Here is a 17630-nt window from a genome sequence, read left to right as displayed (position 1 = left end):
GAATCTCAAATATTTAAATATATTTTGATTTGTTTAACACTTTTTTGCTTACTACGTGATTCCATATGTGTTCATTCATAGGTTGTGATGTCGCCACTATTATTCTACAATGTAGAAAATAGTAAAAAATAAAAACCCTTGAATGAGTAGGTGTGTCAACTTATGACTGGTATTGAAGATTAAGGGCCTGATTGGCAAAAATCACACTGTAGCCCCACATAGTCAACACACCTACATACAACTCAATCGCTTTGGAAAGTCAGAACCAAAATGTCTGTTTAGAGAGCTGCATTGCACAAGCACAACTGACAAACCATGAAATACGGGGGGGAAAAACAGAACTTACCCCCTGATAGTCAGGGTTGACAGCGATGCGCACCACCCTGCCTCCAGACAGACTGCCAAACTCGGGGTCTTGGAACTACAGAGAGAGCACAACATTAAAACTGATCAATGCCAATAGTGTAAGATTATCAGTGGGAAGCCATATGGCTCCAGGCCTGTATTCTCAATACCTGCTCTGACACGGTCCAGGGGATGAGGTCACCGGAAGCCTTCTTTCCTCTGGACAGACTGTTGAGGATGGACTGACGAGAGATCTCTCCTTCCAGACACACCTGAGAGGAACATTACGCACACACACAAACTTTAGTCGATCATATCAGATGATGATGATTTCTACTACGGCTTGTGAGTTTGCTGACTGTAGAATCCGATGCTGCATGCACACTGTCTGCCACAGACAGAGTACACAAAGGCCTGTCCCACTGAGGCCGGTGCAGGCACTGTCATAAGCCGGTTGCTTTGCCAGGCTACGTTCTGTCCTTTTTCCCTCAACCAACTGCACTCCTTGATGGCGGAAGCCGTGCCAGGTTTATTTATTTTATTTTACCTTTATTTAACCAGGTAGGCAAGTTGAGAACAAGTTCTCATTTACAATTGCGACCTGGCCAAGATAAAGCAAAGCAGTTCGACACATACAACAACAGAGTTACACATGGAGTAAAACAAACATACAGTCAATAATACAGTAGAAAAATAAGTTTATATACAATGTGAGCAAATAAGGTGAGATAAGGGAGGTAAAGGCAAAATAAGGCCATGGTGGCGAAGTAAATACAATATAGCAAGTAAAACACTGGAATGGTAGATTTGCAGTGGAAGAATGTACAAAGTAGAAATATAAATAATGGGGTGCAAAGGAGCAAAATAAATAAATACAGTAGGGGAAGGGGTCTGGGCTAAATTATAGATGGGCTATGTACAGGTGCAGTAATCTGAGTTTAAAGCTAGTGAGGGAGATAAGTGTTTCCAGTTTCAGAGATTTTTGTAGTTCGTTCCAGTCATTGGCAGCAGAGAACTGGAAGGAGAGGCGGCCAAAGAAAGAATTGATTTTGGGGGTGACCAGAGAGATATATCTGCTGGAGTGCGTGCTACAGGTAGGTGATGCTATGGTGACCAGCGAGCTGGGATAGGGGGGGGACTTTACCTAGCAGGGTCTTGTAGATGACATGGAGCCAGTGGGTTTGGCGACGAGTATGAAGCGAGGGCCAACCAACGAGAGCGTACAGGTCGCAATGGTGGGTAGTATATGGGGCTTTGGTGACAAAACAGATTGCACTGTGATAGACTGCATCCAATTTGTTGAGTAGGGTATTGGAGGCTATTTTGCAAATGACGTCGCCGAAGTCGAGGATTGGTAGGATGGTCAGTTTTACGAGGGTATGTTTGGCAGCATGAGTGAAGGATGCTTTGTTGTGAAATAGGAAGCCAATTCTAGATTTAACTTTGGATTGGAGATGCTTAATGTGAGTCTGGAAGAAGAGTTTACAGTCTAACCAGACACCTAGGTATTTGTAGTTGTCCATGTATTCTAAGTCAGAGCCGTCCAGAGTAGTGATGTTGGACAGGCGGGCAGGTGCCGGCAGCGATCGGTTGGAGAGCATGCATTTAGTTTTACTTGTATTTAAGAGCAATTGGAGGCCACGGAAGGAGAGTTGTATGGCATTGAAGCTTGCATGGAGGGTTGTTAACACAGTGTACAAAGAAGGGCCAGAAGTACACAGAATGGTGTCGTCTGCGTAGAGGTGGATCAGAGACTCACCAGCAGCAAGAGCGACATCATTGATGTATACAGAGAAGAGAGTCGGTCCAACAATTGAACCCTGTGGCACCCCCATAGAGACTGCCAGAGGTCCGGACAGCAGACCCTCCGATTTGACACACTGAACTCTATCAGAGAAGTAGTTGGTGAACCAGGCGAGGCAATCATTTGAGAAACCAAGGCTGTCGAGTCTGCCGATGAGGATGTGGTGATTGACAGAGTCGAAAGCCTTGGCCAGATCAATGAACACGGCTGCACAGTAATGTTTCTTATCGATGGCGGTTAAGATATCGTTTAGGACCTTGAGCGTGGCTAAGGTGGACCCATGACCAGCTCTGAAACCAGATTGCATAGCAGAGAAGGTATGGTGAGATTCTAAATGGTCGGTAATCTGTTTGTTGACTTGGCTTTCGAAGACCTTAGAAAGACAGGGTAGGATAGATATAGGTCTGTAGCATTTTGGGTCAAGAGTGTCCCCCCTTTGAAGAGGGGGATGACCGCAGCTGCTTTCCAGTCTTTGGAAATCTCAGACAACACGAGAGGTTGAACAGGCTAGTAATAGGGGTGGCAACAATTTTGGCAGATACTTTTAGAAAGAAAGGGTCCAGATTGTCTCGCCCGGCTGATTTGTAGGGGTCCAGATTATCAGCTGACTGGATTTGGAAGAAGGAGAAATGGGGAAGGCTTGGGCGAGTTGCTATGGGGGGGTGCAGTGCTGTTGACCGGGGTAGGGGTAGCCAGGTAGAAAGCATGGCCAGCCGTAGAAAAATGCTTATTGAAATTCTCAATTACAGTGGATTTATCAGTGGTGACAGTGTTTCCTATCTTCAGTGCAGTGGGCAGCTGGGAGGAGGTGTTCTTATTCTCCATGGACTTTAGTGTCCCAGAACTTTGAGTTTGTGTTGCAGGAAGCAAATTTCTGCTTGAAAAAGCTAGCCTTGGCTTTTCTAACTGCCTGTGTATAATGGTTTCTAGCTTCCCTGAACAGCTGCATATTTTTTATTTTACCTTTATTTAACTAGGCAAGTCAGTTAAGAACAAATATCACGGGGGCTGTTCGATGCTAATGCAGAATGCCATAGGATGTTTTTGTGTTGGTTAAGGGCAGTCAGGTCTGGGGAGAACCAAGGGGTATATCTGTTCCTGGTTCTACATTTCTTGAATGGGGCATGCTTATTTAAGATGGTGAGGAAGGCATTTTTAAAGAATAACCAGGCATTCTCTACTGACGGGATGAGATCAATATCCTTCCAGGATACCCCAGCCAGGTCGATTAGAAAGGCCTGCTCGCTGAAGTGTTTCAGGGAGCGTTTGACCGCTGACCCATTTCAGATGCAGGCAATGAGGCAGTGATCGCTGAGATCTTGGTTGAAGACAGCAGAGGTGTATTTAGAGGGCAAGTTGGTTAGGATGATATCTATGAGGGTGCCCGTGTTTAAGGCTTTGGGGAGGTACCTGGTAGGTTCATTGATAATTTGTGTGAGATTGAGGGCATCAAGCTTAGATTGTAGGATGGCTGGGATGTTAAGCATGTTCCAGTTTAGGTTGCCTAGCAGCACGAGCTCTGAAGATAGATGGGGGGCAATCAGTTCACATATGGTGTCCAGAGCACAGCTGGGGGCACAGCTGGGGGCGGCAGGGTAGCCTAGTGGTTAGAGTGTTGGACTAGTAACCGAAAGGTTGCAAGTTCGAATCCCCGAGCTGACAAGGTACAAATCTGTCGTTCTGCCCCTGAACAGGCAGTTAACCCACTGTTCCTAGGCCGTCATTGAAAATAAGAATTTGTTCTTAACTGACTTGCCTGGTTAAATAAAAAAAAAAAAAAAAGTGTGGTCTATAGCAGGCGGCAATGGTGATACTTTTTTATAGAGAGGTGGATTTTTTAAAGTATAAGTTCAAATTGTTTGGGTACAGACCTGGATAGTAGGACAGAACTCTGCAGGCTATCTTTGCAGTAGATTGCAACACCGCCCCCTTTGGCAGTTCTATCTTGTCTGAAAATTTTGTAGTTAGTGATGAAAATTTCAGAATTTTTGGTGGTCTTCCTCAGCCCGGATTCAGACACAGTTAGAACATCCGGGTTGGCAGAGTGTGCTAAAGCAAAGAAGGCTTCTAATGTTAAAATGCATGAAACCAAGGCTATTACGGTTACAGAAGTCATCAAAAGAGAGCGCCTGGGGAATAGGAGTGGAGCTTGGCACTGCAGGGCCTGGAATCACCTCTACATCGTCAGAGGAATAGAGGAGGAGTCGGATAAGGGTACGGCTAAAAGCAATAAGAATTGGTCATCTAGAAAGTCTGGAACAGAGAGTAAAAGGAGGTTTCTGGGGGCGATAAAATAGCTTCAAGGTATAATGTATAGACAAAGGTATGGTAGGATGTGAATACAGTGGAGGTAAACCTAGGTAGTGAGTAATGATGAGAGAGATATTGTCTTTAGAAACATCATTGAAACCAGGAGATGTCATCGCATGTGTGGATGGTGGAACTAATAGGTTGGATAAGGTATAGTGAGCAGGACTAGAGGCTCTACAGTGAAATATGTCAATACACACTAACCAGAACAGCAATGGACAAGGCATATTGACATTAAGGAGAGGCATGCTTAGTCGAGTGATCTAAAGTGTCCAGTGAGTAGTGAGGTTGGTTAGCATAGGATGGAGGTCTGTTTTTAGCCACCTCGTGAGTTTCCCTCAGTAGGATTAGTGGGGTTCCGTGTGGTAGAGGGGATCAATCCAATTCGCAAAAAACAGCAATATAGTTATAGAGGCCCAAGAAAAAAAAAAAAAAAATCAAATAAATCAAATGCCCGATATAGACTGCTATCTGAATAGACCTAAGACAGCTAACGATTTGCGGACCACAGATGGGCGTTCAGGTAACGTCGCGACGGAGGAGCCAGCCGGATAACTCCCTCGGACAGATAACGTCGGTAGTCCAGTTGTGAAGGCCCGGTAGGGCTCCGCGTTGGCAGTAAAACAGGTCCGCATAGGTGATTGTAGCCCAGGAGTGACTGATGGAACTCTTCAGCTGGCTGGCTCCGGAATAATTGATGTTTGCTCCGGAATCGACGTAAGCCGAGTCACACGGATAGCAGCTAGCTAGCTTTGAGATCCAGGTATATATGTCCAGAGTTAGTGGTTGAAATCCGGGGACATGGAGAGAAAAATAGGTCCGGTATGTTCCAGTCCGAGCCGTACAAAACTGACAAAAGATTTTTGAGCTAAAGGACAGCTGATGACCACAAACAGTGGTTAGCTGAATACTAACGATTAGCCAGTAAAGAAGCTAACTAGCTTCTGGCTAGCTTCAGGCTAGCTTCTATGGAGGATTACAGATTTGAGGTAAATAATACTTTCTTCTTTAAAAAAAATATATATAAATTGGTGAGGCGGGTTGCAGGAGAGTGTTTTGAAGATGAGTTTATGGAAAATAAAAAAAATATATAGAAAAAGGTATGCCAAGTAAGTTGGGTGTGTGTGTATATATAGTACAAATACAGTACATTCGACTGGCCATGTTTATCGGTCCACTGGTTAATTTGCATAATTTAGTGGATTTAAAATTGGCGTTTGCACAGTATATTCGTTGTGCATCTTATCTATCATGAGTACAGCATAGAGATATATCTTACCTTCAAAGTAGCCTAGCCAAAATCTCACCATATTTGGTGAGGCACATACTGACCACACCGCTCGCGTGCATTGTTGCAAAATAAATTTGCATATACATGTTATTCAATCATTGCACCCATACTGCTCGCAAGCGTCTGCGTGGTCAAGGAGCTAAAATTGAAGTTGGTTCTATTTGTGACGCTCAACGCTGCCTCTCAAATCTCATTGGTTTTTAGAAGCATATACCCACGTGGGTGATTGAAAGATGAACTGATGTCCACACTCCACTCGGTTGTAGTAATGCACCGTAAAGTTGGTTGCCAACCGCCATATAAAGTCCAAAGAAGAAAAAGAAGCCTGTAGGAAGTAGAGATGACGAGAAACAAATTTGGGTTTACCGTTTTATCTGTGGATTGTCAGAGTAGAGGACCTTGTGTATTTCAGGTAAAATAACAACCCAATGTTTATATACCAGGATAAATGAGCTAGCAACAGCAAGCGAGCTGGCTAAATTGCCATAACTGTTTAATGCTTTTCAACCTATCCACAAATTAACATAATTGGTTCCGTTTGTTTTGAGATTAACCTGCGTGTTCTGATCGCTTCTGGTGTGGGTGAACAAAATCAATGTGCGTGCCTCCTGTTTGGTCAGCATGTAACTTGTGTGCATTTACTGTGCTTATCCCCCTGGAGTCTGTCTGCGCCACCACAAATCAAATTAGCATAATACAAAATCCCCATATAAATGTGTCAGTTTAAGCTAGAGATGTTTTTTTTTTTTGCATTGGATGAGTCTCTATTAACTGCATCCGCCGATGTCACACTTCTGCATCTGCGGTGAAAGCAGAAAGTTAAGAGCGGCGTGCGTCAGACCATGAGACATTACGAAAAATTGGTCTTCTCAAAAGCGTCTGTAGCAGCCGAATGTTTTGGTCTGCAAACTATGAAGACCCTTTAACGAAATATGGCTCTCTCCAACACGATGTTCTCCGTTTCGCTCTACAACCCCCAGAAGCAGCTTGGGTCTCGTTTATAGTTGGTACAGTCGATCTGCCAACTTCTGGCTGTAACGTCCAAACAATTTGGTCTACACACTAATGAGACACTTCAGAACAAACTTCCTTTAGATTTACTTGGGTGGGGATGGACGGGACTGTTGTTCCATGTAGTGAATCTGTTAGTCAATGCGTTTCTATGGAGTAATAGCAGTAAGGTCAAATACAATCTCATCCAAAAACGCTTGGGGGAAACATCAAGCTGTCTTAAAATTCAAAAGCAAATAGCAAAATTATCCTTGCTATGAACGTCTTACAACCAATCCATATTGCTTAGTAGAACCCCACCTCCAGCTTATACAGGGCTTAGACTAAAGGGTTATAGTGTGAAGAAATAATAGTTTATAAAAATGTTAAGCTAAATGTTCTGATCTGATGCATCAGACTCATTGCTTTTCTATGTTGCCTAGGCCTACTCGTTTGATGCATTTGGGAACCATCATCCCACAACGGTCCCAGAGACTGTTTGGAATAGGCCATTTTTTTCCCTTGACAAGCTGACCAATAGAATAGTTACATTTTCTACTGTGGGGACAGTAGATTGACACGGGCTAGTGATTTTGCTGTTCGTTACTCGTCTTGTTGGCTGAGGAAAAGCACATTCATTCTAACATCTTCAAAGTGTGCAATAGAATTTTGGTAAGAAGGACTGCACATCGTTGCATCCTCGATTTGCATGTTATGTTAACACGAATTACCATAATCTAAATTTTATTTGTCATTCTGAGCACTGTGGGTGGACACTAATCAGGTTATGAATGGCAGAACAGCCATTGCCATGTTAAAATGTTATGGGATGCATTGCTCTCCATTGTTTTTGATGGTAGGCTCAGTTTATTCACCTGTATGACAGCCAGGACCTCTGGCAGTGAGTTCTGTGTGGGAGGAACAGGAGGGAGTAGGCAGAAGAGGTGATGTGCCGGGGCATCTGACAACATCTGCAGGTCGTTGGGAGAGTTCTGGAACCATCAAAGGCAAATCGGTAAGAAAACAGATATACACAGGAGGAAGGTTTGTCTTGAGGAGCCACCAGGTTATTGGGACAAATCTAATAAGACCAACTGTTATCCACAGGCAACCAAGGCTCCAACATATATTCTCTTATTACAACCTCATTGATGCCTGGTGAGTTCATAACGCTGAAACAAAACAATAGTACACTATCTTCAACCAGACAAAACATTCTCCAGAATCGATTTCACACTGTTAGCTACCTCAATTTTCTTTACAATTAAGAAAACTGAAATTCTACATATGAGCCTATCTGATCATTATGCTTACTACTGACAGATACACATTTAAGAAGTTCCTAAAAGAGAGTCACAAGATGGTGCTTTAATTTTTACTTACCACAAAATCCTACTTTCTTTGAACAATTTGAAACTGAATTGAATGAATTCATAATGATCAACAAAAACTGTCAATGATCTTCTGATTTTATGGGATGCCATCGAAAGTTTTATTAAAAACAAGGATGCTGCATTTGCATCTGGACTGAATAATTCACAATTAAAAGATATCAGAATTGGAAAAGTTGTAAACAATGAGTGTTCAAAGTATTTTTTCAGACCAGGTATCAGTAATGATAAATAAGCAACTACTGAATCTGAAATCAGGTGAACCAACCAAAGATTTTCAAGTTTGTATAGAAAAACAACAACTATTGTACACCTCTGATTATAAATCCACACCAAGTCAGATGGAGTCGTTTAGCGCCTTTCTGTCGCTTCATGAACTCAACGTGGCATTGGATAACATGAATAAAGACAAATCACCTGGTTGGGATGGTACACCTTCTGAGGTCTATTTAACATTTCGGAACCAATTAGGCCCACCGTACAAAAGGTTCGTACAGCACTTATTTTGCCGTTTTTGTGTTCTCACCATCACCCCTCTATCTTTGATAAATAGATATACTTTTTCAAAAAGTCTGTTATCCCGTCTCGAAACTAACTTAGCCAAATTGGTACATCCGGACCAAAGTGGGTGTGTTATCCTCAGATAAACAGCCGTCATCTATTACATATTTCACATGCTTCATCACAAACCAAAGCTCCTTGGGCAGTTCTTTTGATGCAGAAAAAGCTTTTGATAGATTAGAATGGTCACACACACAGTACCAGTCAAAAGTTTAGACCCCTACTCATTCAAGGGTTTTTCTTAATTGTCGCTATTTTCTACATTGTAGAATAAGAGTGACGACATCAAAACTATGAAATAACACATATGGAATCGCGTATTGACCAAAAAAAGTTTAATCAAAATATATTTTATATTTCAGATTGTTCAAAGCAGCCACACTTAGTCTTGATGACAGCTTTGCACACACTTGACAATCTCCCAACCAGCACATTAAATGATTTTCCAACAGTCTTGAAGGAGTTCCCACATATGCCGAGCACTTGTCGGCTGCTTTTCCTTCACTCTGTGGTCCAACTCATCCCAATTGGGTTGAGGTCAGGTGATTGTGGAAGTCAAGTCATCTGATGCAGCACTCCATCACTCTCCTCCTTTGTCAACTAGCCCTTACACAACCTGGAGGTGTGTTTTGGGTCATTGCCAAGCGTCGGCTAGAGTGGTGTAAAGCTCGCTACCATTGGACTCAAGAGCAATGGAAACACGTTCCTCTGGAGTGATGAATCATGCTTCACCCTCTGGCAGTCCGACGGAAGAATGCATTGTGCCAACTGTAAAGTTTGGTGGAGGAATAATGGCCTGGGGCTGTTTTTCATGGTTCGGGCTAGGCCCTTTAGTTCCAGTGAAGGGAAATCTTAACACTACAGCATTCAAAGGCATTATAGATGATTCTGTGCTTCCAACTGTGGCAACAGTTTAGGGAAGGCTTTCTCCCGTTTCAGCATGATAACGCCCCCTCGCAAAGCGAGGTCCATACAGAAATGGTTTGTCGAGATCGCTGTGGAAGAACTTGACTGGCCTGCACAGAGCCCTGACCTCAACCCCATTAAACACCATTAGGATGAATTGGAATGCTGACTGTGAGCCAGGCCTAATCGCCCAACATCAGTGCCCAACCTCACTAATGAATGCTCGTGGCTGAAAGGAAGCCCAGCAGTAATGTTCCAACTTCAAGTGGAATGAGATGGTTGACGAGCAGGGGTCAACATACACTACATGACCAAAAGTATCTTTGGTCGGTTTTGGAATATATGGGCTCGGCTCCAATTTCATTAATATGATTAAAATACTATGTCAACACCTCAGCCATAGTAATAAGAGGCCATACTTGTCTGTTCAGAATAACTAGAAGTAGCAGGCACGGTGATCCATTTTATTGTCTATAACGCACCTGGCCCAGGCGATTTGACAATCGAAAGATATTACAAGAATGTCTCGGATCATACTACGGATCATGTCTTCTCATTATACGCCGACGATATCTTACTTTATTAAGACAATGCACATTGCCTTGCAAACGTATTTATCCCCATCCCCATTTTGTTGCACTACAACCTGGATTTTTAATTTTGGATTTCTTGATATTTGGATTTCATGAAGTGGAAATACACAAAAGGGTTGAAAAATTTTAAGTGGAAAAAATGACGTGTTTCAAAAATAAAATGACAAAACGGAAAAGTGGTACGTGCATATGTATTCACCCCCTTTGCCATGAAGATATGGTACAACCAATTACCTTCAAAATACATAATTAGTTAACTAAAGTCCACCTGTGTGCAATCTAGGTGTCACATGAGCTCATATATATAAAATATACACTGAGCTCATTCATATATATATATATATATACATATACACACACACTTATACTTAGACTTAGAATAGTTAGACATGCTAAAATTATGTTTTTTTGTCTTATTTCCTGTTTGTTTCATAATAAAACATTTTGCATCTTCAAAGTGGTAGGCATGTTGTGTAAATCAAGTGATACAAACCTCCCCCAAAAATATATTTTAATTCCAGGCAACAAAATGCTATTTGGGTGAATACTTTCATAAGCCACTGTACCAAGAGACATATGGTGTCTCCTATTTCCAGGAAGAGGTAGTCTTCACTGATATACAGTGCCTTGCGAAAGTTTTCGGGCCCCTTGAACTTTGCGACCTTTTGCCACATTTCAGGCTTCAAACAAAGATATAAAACTGTATTTTTTGTGAAGAATCAACAACAAGTGGGACACAATCATGAAGTGGAACGACATTTATTGGATATTTCAAACTTTTTTAACAAATCAAAAACTGAAAAATTGGGCGTGCAAAATTATTCAGCCCCTTTACTTTCAGTGCAGCAAACTCTCTCCAGAAGTTCAGTGAGGATCTCTGAATGATCCAATGTTGACCTAAATGACTAATGATGATAAATACAATCCACCTGTGTGTAATCAAGTCTCCGTATAAATGCACCTGCACTGTGATAGTCTCAAAGGTCCGTTAAAAGCGCAGAGAGCATCATGAAGAACAAGGAACACACCAGGCAGGTCCGAGATACTGTTGTGAAGAAGTTTAAAGCCAGATTTGGATACAAAAAGATTTCCCAAGCTTTAAACATCCCAAGGAGCACTGTGCAAGCGATAATATTGAAATGGAAGGAGTATCAGACCACTGCAAATCTACCAAGGCCTGGCCGTCCCTCTAAACTTTCAGCTCATACAAGAAGACTCATCAGAGATGCAGCCAAGAGGCCCATGATCACTCTGGATGAACTGCAGAGATCTACAGCTGAGGTGGGAGATTCTGTCCATAGGACAACAATCAGTCGTATATTGCACAAATCTGGCCTTTATGGAAGAGTGGCAAGAAGAAAGCCATTTCTTAAAGATATCCATAAAAAGTGTTGTTTAAAGTTTGCCACAAACCACCTGGGAGACACACCAAACATGTGGAAGAAGGTGATCTGGTCAGATGAAACCAAAATTGAACTTTTTGGCAACGATGCAAAACGTTATGTTTGGCGTAAAAGCAACACAGCTCATCACCCTGACCACACCCTCCCCACTGTCAAACATGGTGGTGGCAGCATCATGGTTTGGGCCTGCTTTTCTTCTGCAGGGACAGGGAAGATGGTTAAAATTGATGGGAAGATGGATGGAGCCAAATACAGGACCATTCTGGAAGAAAACCTGATGGAGTCTGCAAAAGACCTGAGACTGGGACGGAGATTTGTCTTCCAACAAGACAATGATCCAAAACATAAAGCAAAATCTACAATGGAATGGTTCAAAAATAAATATATCCAGGTGTTAGAATGGCCAAGTCGAAGTCCAGACCTGAATCCAATCGAGAATCTGTGGAAAGAACTGAAAACTGCTGTTCACAAATGCTCTCCATCCAACCTCACTGAGCTCGAGCTGTTTTGCAAGGAGGAATGGGAAAAAATTTCAGTCTCTCGATGTGCAAAACTGATAGAGACATACCCCAAGCGACTTACAGCTGTAATCGCAGCAAAAGGTGGCGCTACAAAGTATTAAATTAAGGGGGCTGAATAATTTTGCACGCCCAATTTTTCAGTTTTTGATTTGTTAAAGTTTGAAATATCCAATAAATGTCGTTCCACTTCATGATTGTGTCCCACTTGTTGTTGATTCTTCACAAAAAAATACAGTTTTATATCTTTATGTTTGAAGCCTGAAATGTGGCAAAAGGTCGCAAAGTTCAAGGGGGCCGAATACTTTCGCAAGGCACTGTATATGATTTGAACCCATTATTGCACACACAATCTCTATTTGGTGCAATATTTCGGAATCAAAATGGCATGCCCATACTCCATTATTTCACAATAATACCCTGCGCTCTGGAGGAAAGCCTTTTGCTCCGCCCCAATGGACAAATGTAGAATCTGTAACTTTGCTGATATCATGGAGGGAAATGGTATGAGAACATTCCAAAATTTTAAAGACAAACATTACCAGGCAACTCCTTTTTTTGTAAATTTACAATTCAGGTCAGCTATAAATAACATTGGCCCCGGCCAATTGCCCAAGAGAAGAAAAAAAATCCCATGGCGAAATTGTGCTTTTTAGCCTATTCATTGATGGAAATACATTTGACTGGTCATGTTTATCAGTTTATAGGCCAACTTGTACAGTATCTTATTTATCACACGCGTACAGCATTCATAAACCTACAGAGTCTTGCGCTGTCAGAGAACAGTCAAACATGGAATAAACAAACATACAGTCAATAACACAAAAAGAAAAAGTGTACAGTACTATGTACAGTGTGTGCAAATGTAGAAGAGTAGGGAGGTAGGCAATAAATAGGCCCCAGAGGAGAAAATAATTACAATTTAGCATTAATACTAGAGTGAGATGTGCAGATTTTTTTTATTTTACCTTTATTTAACTAGGCAAGAACAAATTCTTATTTTCAATGACGGCCTAGGAACAGTGGGTTAACTGCCTGTTCAGGGGCAGAACGACAGATTTGTACCATGTCAGCTCGGGGATTTGAACTTGCAGCCTTCCGGTTACTAGTCCAAAACTCTAACCACTTGGCTACCCTGCCGCCCCGCCAGTAGAGATACTGGGGTGCAAAAGAGCAAAAGGGTAAGTAATACTATGGGGATGGGTGTGCTATTTACAGATTGGCTGTGTACAGGTACAGTGATCAGTAAGCTGCTCTGACAGCTGATGCTTAAAGTTAGAGAGGTTGATATGAGATTTTTGCAATTTTCTCCAGTCATTGGCAGCAGAGAACTGGAAGGCAAGGCGGCCAAAGGAAGTGTTGGCTTTGGGGGATGAGCAGTGAAATATACCTGCTGGAGCGCGGGTGGTTGTTGCTATGGTGACTAGTGAGCTGAGATAAGGCAGGGCTTTACCTAGCAAAGACTTAAAGATGACTTGGAGCCAGTGGGTTTGGCAACGAATATGTAGTGAGGGATAAGTGAGGGATGAGCTGGAGGCAGTATGCATTTTGAAAACATATACTTAATTGTTTGACACCTGAACATTTTACTACATATTATGAGGCATGTCTTACCTACAAAGTAGCCTAGCCAAAATCAGACCATATCCATGGAGGCAATTATTTAATATCAACTTTCTTTAATTGTCCAGTATACAAAGGCACAATCCTAGTCATAATAGCAACCCACGCCTGTTGTTGCATATTAGATCTCCTCTTTCTAACAGACATTTTCATCTATGACAGATGAAACCGCTCTCATGTGTGGTGCGCTTCTGACAACAGTGTTTTCCCACTAATTGCATTCTAGAACGCACATTCCGGCGAAGCATACTGCCTTGAAGAAATAGTATATCAACATGTTAAGCTAAACTCCCTGATCTGTTGCATCACTCATTGCTTTTTAGCGTCACACACAACTGTCCCATAGTCTGTTTGGAATAGGCTACTTCCAATAGAATAGGTAAACTTCTCTACTATGGGGGATAGTAGATTGACATAGGCAAGCGATTTTGCTGTACGTTACTCGTCTTGTTTGTGGAAAATTAACATTTGGACAGTTATCCTAATATCTTCAAAGTGCATCCTCGACTTGCATGTTCTGTTAATATTAATTACCATAATCTAAGATAGAGATGTGTGTGTGTGTGTGTGTGTGTGTGTGTGTGTGGGGGGGGGGGGGTGTTACTTTTTGGATCTGCGGTATGATCCTGATGATCAATGCTTTGTATTTGTGTACTTTTTACTAGTGTGTGCAATGCTCAGGCTCACCTTGTAGTGCGAAGCCACATAGAGAGCCATGAGTCTCTGTAGGAAGGCTTCAGATGCCTTGTGGTAGCAGAACAGTGTGTCTCTGTTCACATAGTATCTGTACAACACAGGTTAAGGATGACAACAGCAGCAACGACTAAGACAATCATATAGCGTGCCATTAAAGGCCAAAATACTGAATTTGTTTTAGGGCCAAACAGCAGCCCTATAAAGCTGAGGAATGGAGCTTGAGAAATAACCACTGAGCAGTTTTATCTATTGCAGCATGAAAGGATACAGGTCGCAGGTCTGTGGCAGGGGGCAGCCAGAGATGACTCTGGGGATGTTTAGACAGTCCAGACACAGCAGCTCGTTGAGCCACTTCTCTACAGGGTCTCCCATGGCATAACGGATGGACTCATGGAGGGACACCTCTTGGAGGGAGCGAGCTGGGAGAGGAAGAACAAAATAATTAAAACACATTACAGGTACAGATGCAATGGAATGTATTTTTTGCAAATCTTTCTTACAACCGCATTAGTCTTTCAATACTAGCATTGACTTTGCAGATAGTTATTTTGTAGAAAACTTGATTAGCAATAATTGTGATCGTTGGTTTTATCTACAGTAGTAGAATGCATTGAGTGCAAATCTGGATAAGACTAGGGTCTGCTACATGACTAAAAGGTACATGTAAAATGTAGTAAGGGTGTGTTGGTCACCTGCATTTAGCCTGGCTGTATTGGTGCTCCTGTTCTCTGCCGACAGACTCTGCTGGCTCTCTGAACTCTGCTGCCTCAACTGTTGGATCAACTTCAGGGAGAGAGAACGACCTGTGCCCTCATACCTTTTGGGATAAAAAGGGGAAATCAGGAACACAGTTTGCGCTATGGTACACCGGGGGATTCCAGAATCACATACACACACGCCACTGACCCGTTGATGGTGGAGGCCATGAAGACCAGGTATGGTCCGAGCAGCTTCTTGACCAGAGGAAGGGGGATGGCTGCAGCTTCATCTATCACCAGCAGCTCAGCCTGACCCAGCTTCACTGAATCAGCCGGGTGGATGTACTGAATAGTCTGTCTATGCTCCTTAAAGATGTTGACTCTAACCACAGCCTTGCTGAACTCAGGGTTCAGAGACTGGATGATCTCATAGTCCAGGTGCTCCTGGGAATGGGAGAGGGACGTTTAAGTTATGAATATATTTAATAAAGCTTCCATTGTCTGACATATAGTTCACTCACATCCAGAGACTATAGACAAAGAGAAGGGTCACCTGGTATTGAAGGGCATCGAAGCCTTTGAAGATGAATTCAAACAGAGTGTGCAGGTTGTCTGGGCTGGGGGAGGTGATGAAGATGTTGGAGTAGCTGTGGAGAAGGACAACAGGACACTATGAGCAGCAGTATGTCACAGTATGGAGTGTGTAATTTAAGGGACTCCACACAGATCACTGTTAGCGAGCGCGTCTCCAACATAGCGACAAGCACACCTACGTAGATCAATCTAAAAGTGTAAAGACTCATGAGTGTGTGTGTGTGTGAGAGATGATGTTGGTGACTCAGCAGTAAACCGCACCCAAATGCCACAGCCCCAGCCACAGCCAGTCCCAGTGCTGCAGACTTGCCCCTGCCTCTAGCTGCAGTCAGAGCCACAGTGCTCCGCAGGGTCTTCTCTGAGATGGCCTCAATGAACTTCAGCACCGCCTTGGCCTTGGAAGGAGAGACCGCAACAAACCATAAGCTAAGAAACACACACTGTGAATAACAGGATCTCCACTGAGAGGTGCAAAGCCTGGATATGAACGAGTCAATAAATGCTGTCCTACACCCCTTTACCCAATTGTCTTCTGACAGGTGGCGTTACACGTGATGCCAGTCTCAAACCAGAGCAGACGGATTCACGCTATCTGACTTAAGACAATATCCTATACCCTTGATTTATATATGAGAGTATGTCCTGACCTGGTCCATGGTCTTGCAGCTGTCCACCAGCACACCAACAGGCTGCGTGTCCTGTAGAGACTCCTTTAACTCATTCAGCTCCTGTTCCCGTGGTGAAAGACTGTCCTCCTGCAGGAAGGAGAAAAATTATTGGTCAGGTTCGAACCCAGAAGTCAATGAATGGAGTTTTTGACTTAAGTCATGTTCACTAGGCACGAAACTGAAGGAACCTTGCTCTAGTGTGCCCTAATCAACATAACCCAGGATTGCTGTGGAGCATGGGATTGTGTGTCTACCTGAGTCTTGGGAGGAACAGGCTTGATGTTGGCAATGTGGCTGGAGATGGGCAGGACGTTGAGCTGGTCGTCAATGACAACGCACGTCTTACAGGACGACAGAGATAGGATGAACCTGGAAGGGAGGGCAGTTCGTTACCATGGATATATATGGTATCAGTTAGGGTTATATGGTCTGTCAGTCATTTAAAAAGAACAAGGAAGCCCTTGTGAGAATAGTCCTCAAGAGTTGTAATTGGGCAGCCATATTTAAACTACACTGAACAAAAACAAACCTCAACATGTAAAGTGTTAGTCCCATGTTTCATGAGCTGAAATAAAATATCCCAGAAATGTTCCATACGCACAAAAAGCTAGTGTCTCTCAAATTTGTTGACATACCCGTTAGAGCATTTCTCCTTTACCAAGATAATCCATCCACCTGACAGCTGTGGCATACATATCAAGAAGCTAATAAAACAGCATGACCATTACACAGGTGCATCTTGTGCTGGGGACAATGAATGGCCACTAAAATGTGCAGTTTTGTCACACAACAATGCCACAGATGTCAAGTTTTGAAGGACCGTGATATTGGCATGCTGACTGCAGGAATGTCCACCAGAGCTGATGACAGAGAATTGATTGTTTATTTCTCTACTATAAGCCGCCTCCAACGTAATTTTAGAGAATTTGGCAGTACGTCCAACCGACCTCACAACCGTAGACCAGGTGTTACCACACCAGCCCAAGACCTCCACATCCGGCTTATTCACCACAGACATCGTCAGACCAGACACCTGAAACCATCTCAGGGAAGCTCATCTGCTTGCTCGTGGTCCTCACTGGACTACAGTTCAGCATTGTAGCCAACTACAGTGAGCAAATGCTTAACTTTGGTGGCCACTGGCACGCTGGAGAAGTGTGCTCTTCACAGATTAATCCCAGTTTCAACTGTATCAGGCAGATGGAAGACAGCGTGTATGGCGTCGTGTGGGCGAGCGGT

General features: G+C 42.9%; 1 protein-coding gene across 1 annotated transcript in view; it reads right to left on the bottom strand.

Annotated features, from left to right (window-relative positions):
• Positions 1-17630, bottom strand: part of nat10 (N-acetyltransferase 10) — a 42858-nt gene that overhangs the window by 12815 nt on the left and 12413 nt on the right. Inside the window, exons 7-17 of the mRNA XM_064951180.1 lie at positions 16646-16760; positions 16371-16478; positions 15985-16118; positions 15683-15776; positions 15338-15573; positions 15124-15248; positions 14700-14850; positions 14423-14519; positions 7616-7732; positions 516-617; positions 347-421 (exon numbers count right to left, since the gene is read on the bottom strand). Coding sequence (XP_064807252.1) covers positions 347-421; positions 516-617; positions 7616-7732; positions 14423-14519; positions 14700-14850; positions 15124-15248; positions 15338-15573; positions 15683-15776; positions 15985-16118; positions 16371-16478; positions 16646-16760 — 1354 coding nt within the window. The remainder of the gene's footprint in view (positions 1-346; positions 422-515; positions 618-7615; positions 7733-14422; positions 14520-14699; positions 14851-15123; positions 15249-15337; positions 15574-15682; positions 15777-15984; positions 16119-16370; positions 16479-16645; positions 16761-17630) is intronic.

Source organism: Oncorhynchus masou, chromosome 31 (genome assembly GCF_036934945.1).
Source record: "Oncorhynchus masou masou isolate Uvic2021 chromosome 31, UVic_Omas_1.1, whole genome shotgun sequence".
Lineage (NCBI taxonomy): Eukaryota > Metazoa > Chordata > Actinopteri > Salmoniformes > Salmonidae > Oncorhynchus > Oncorhynchus masou.
This window is presented reverse-complemented; position numbering and strand designations above follow the sequence as displayed.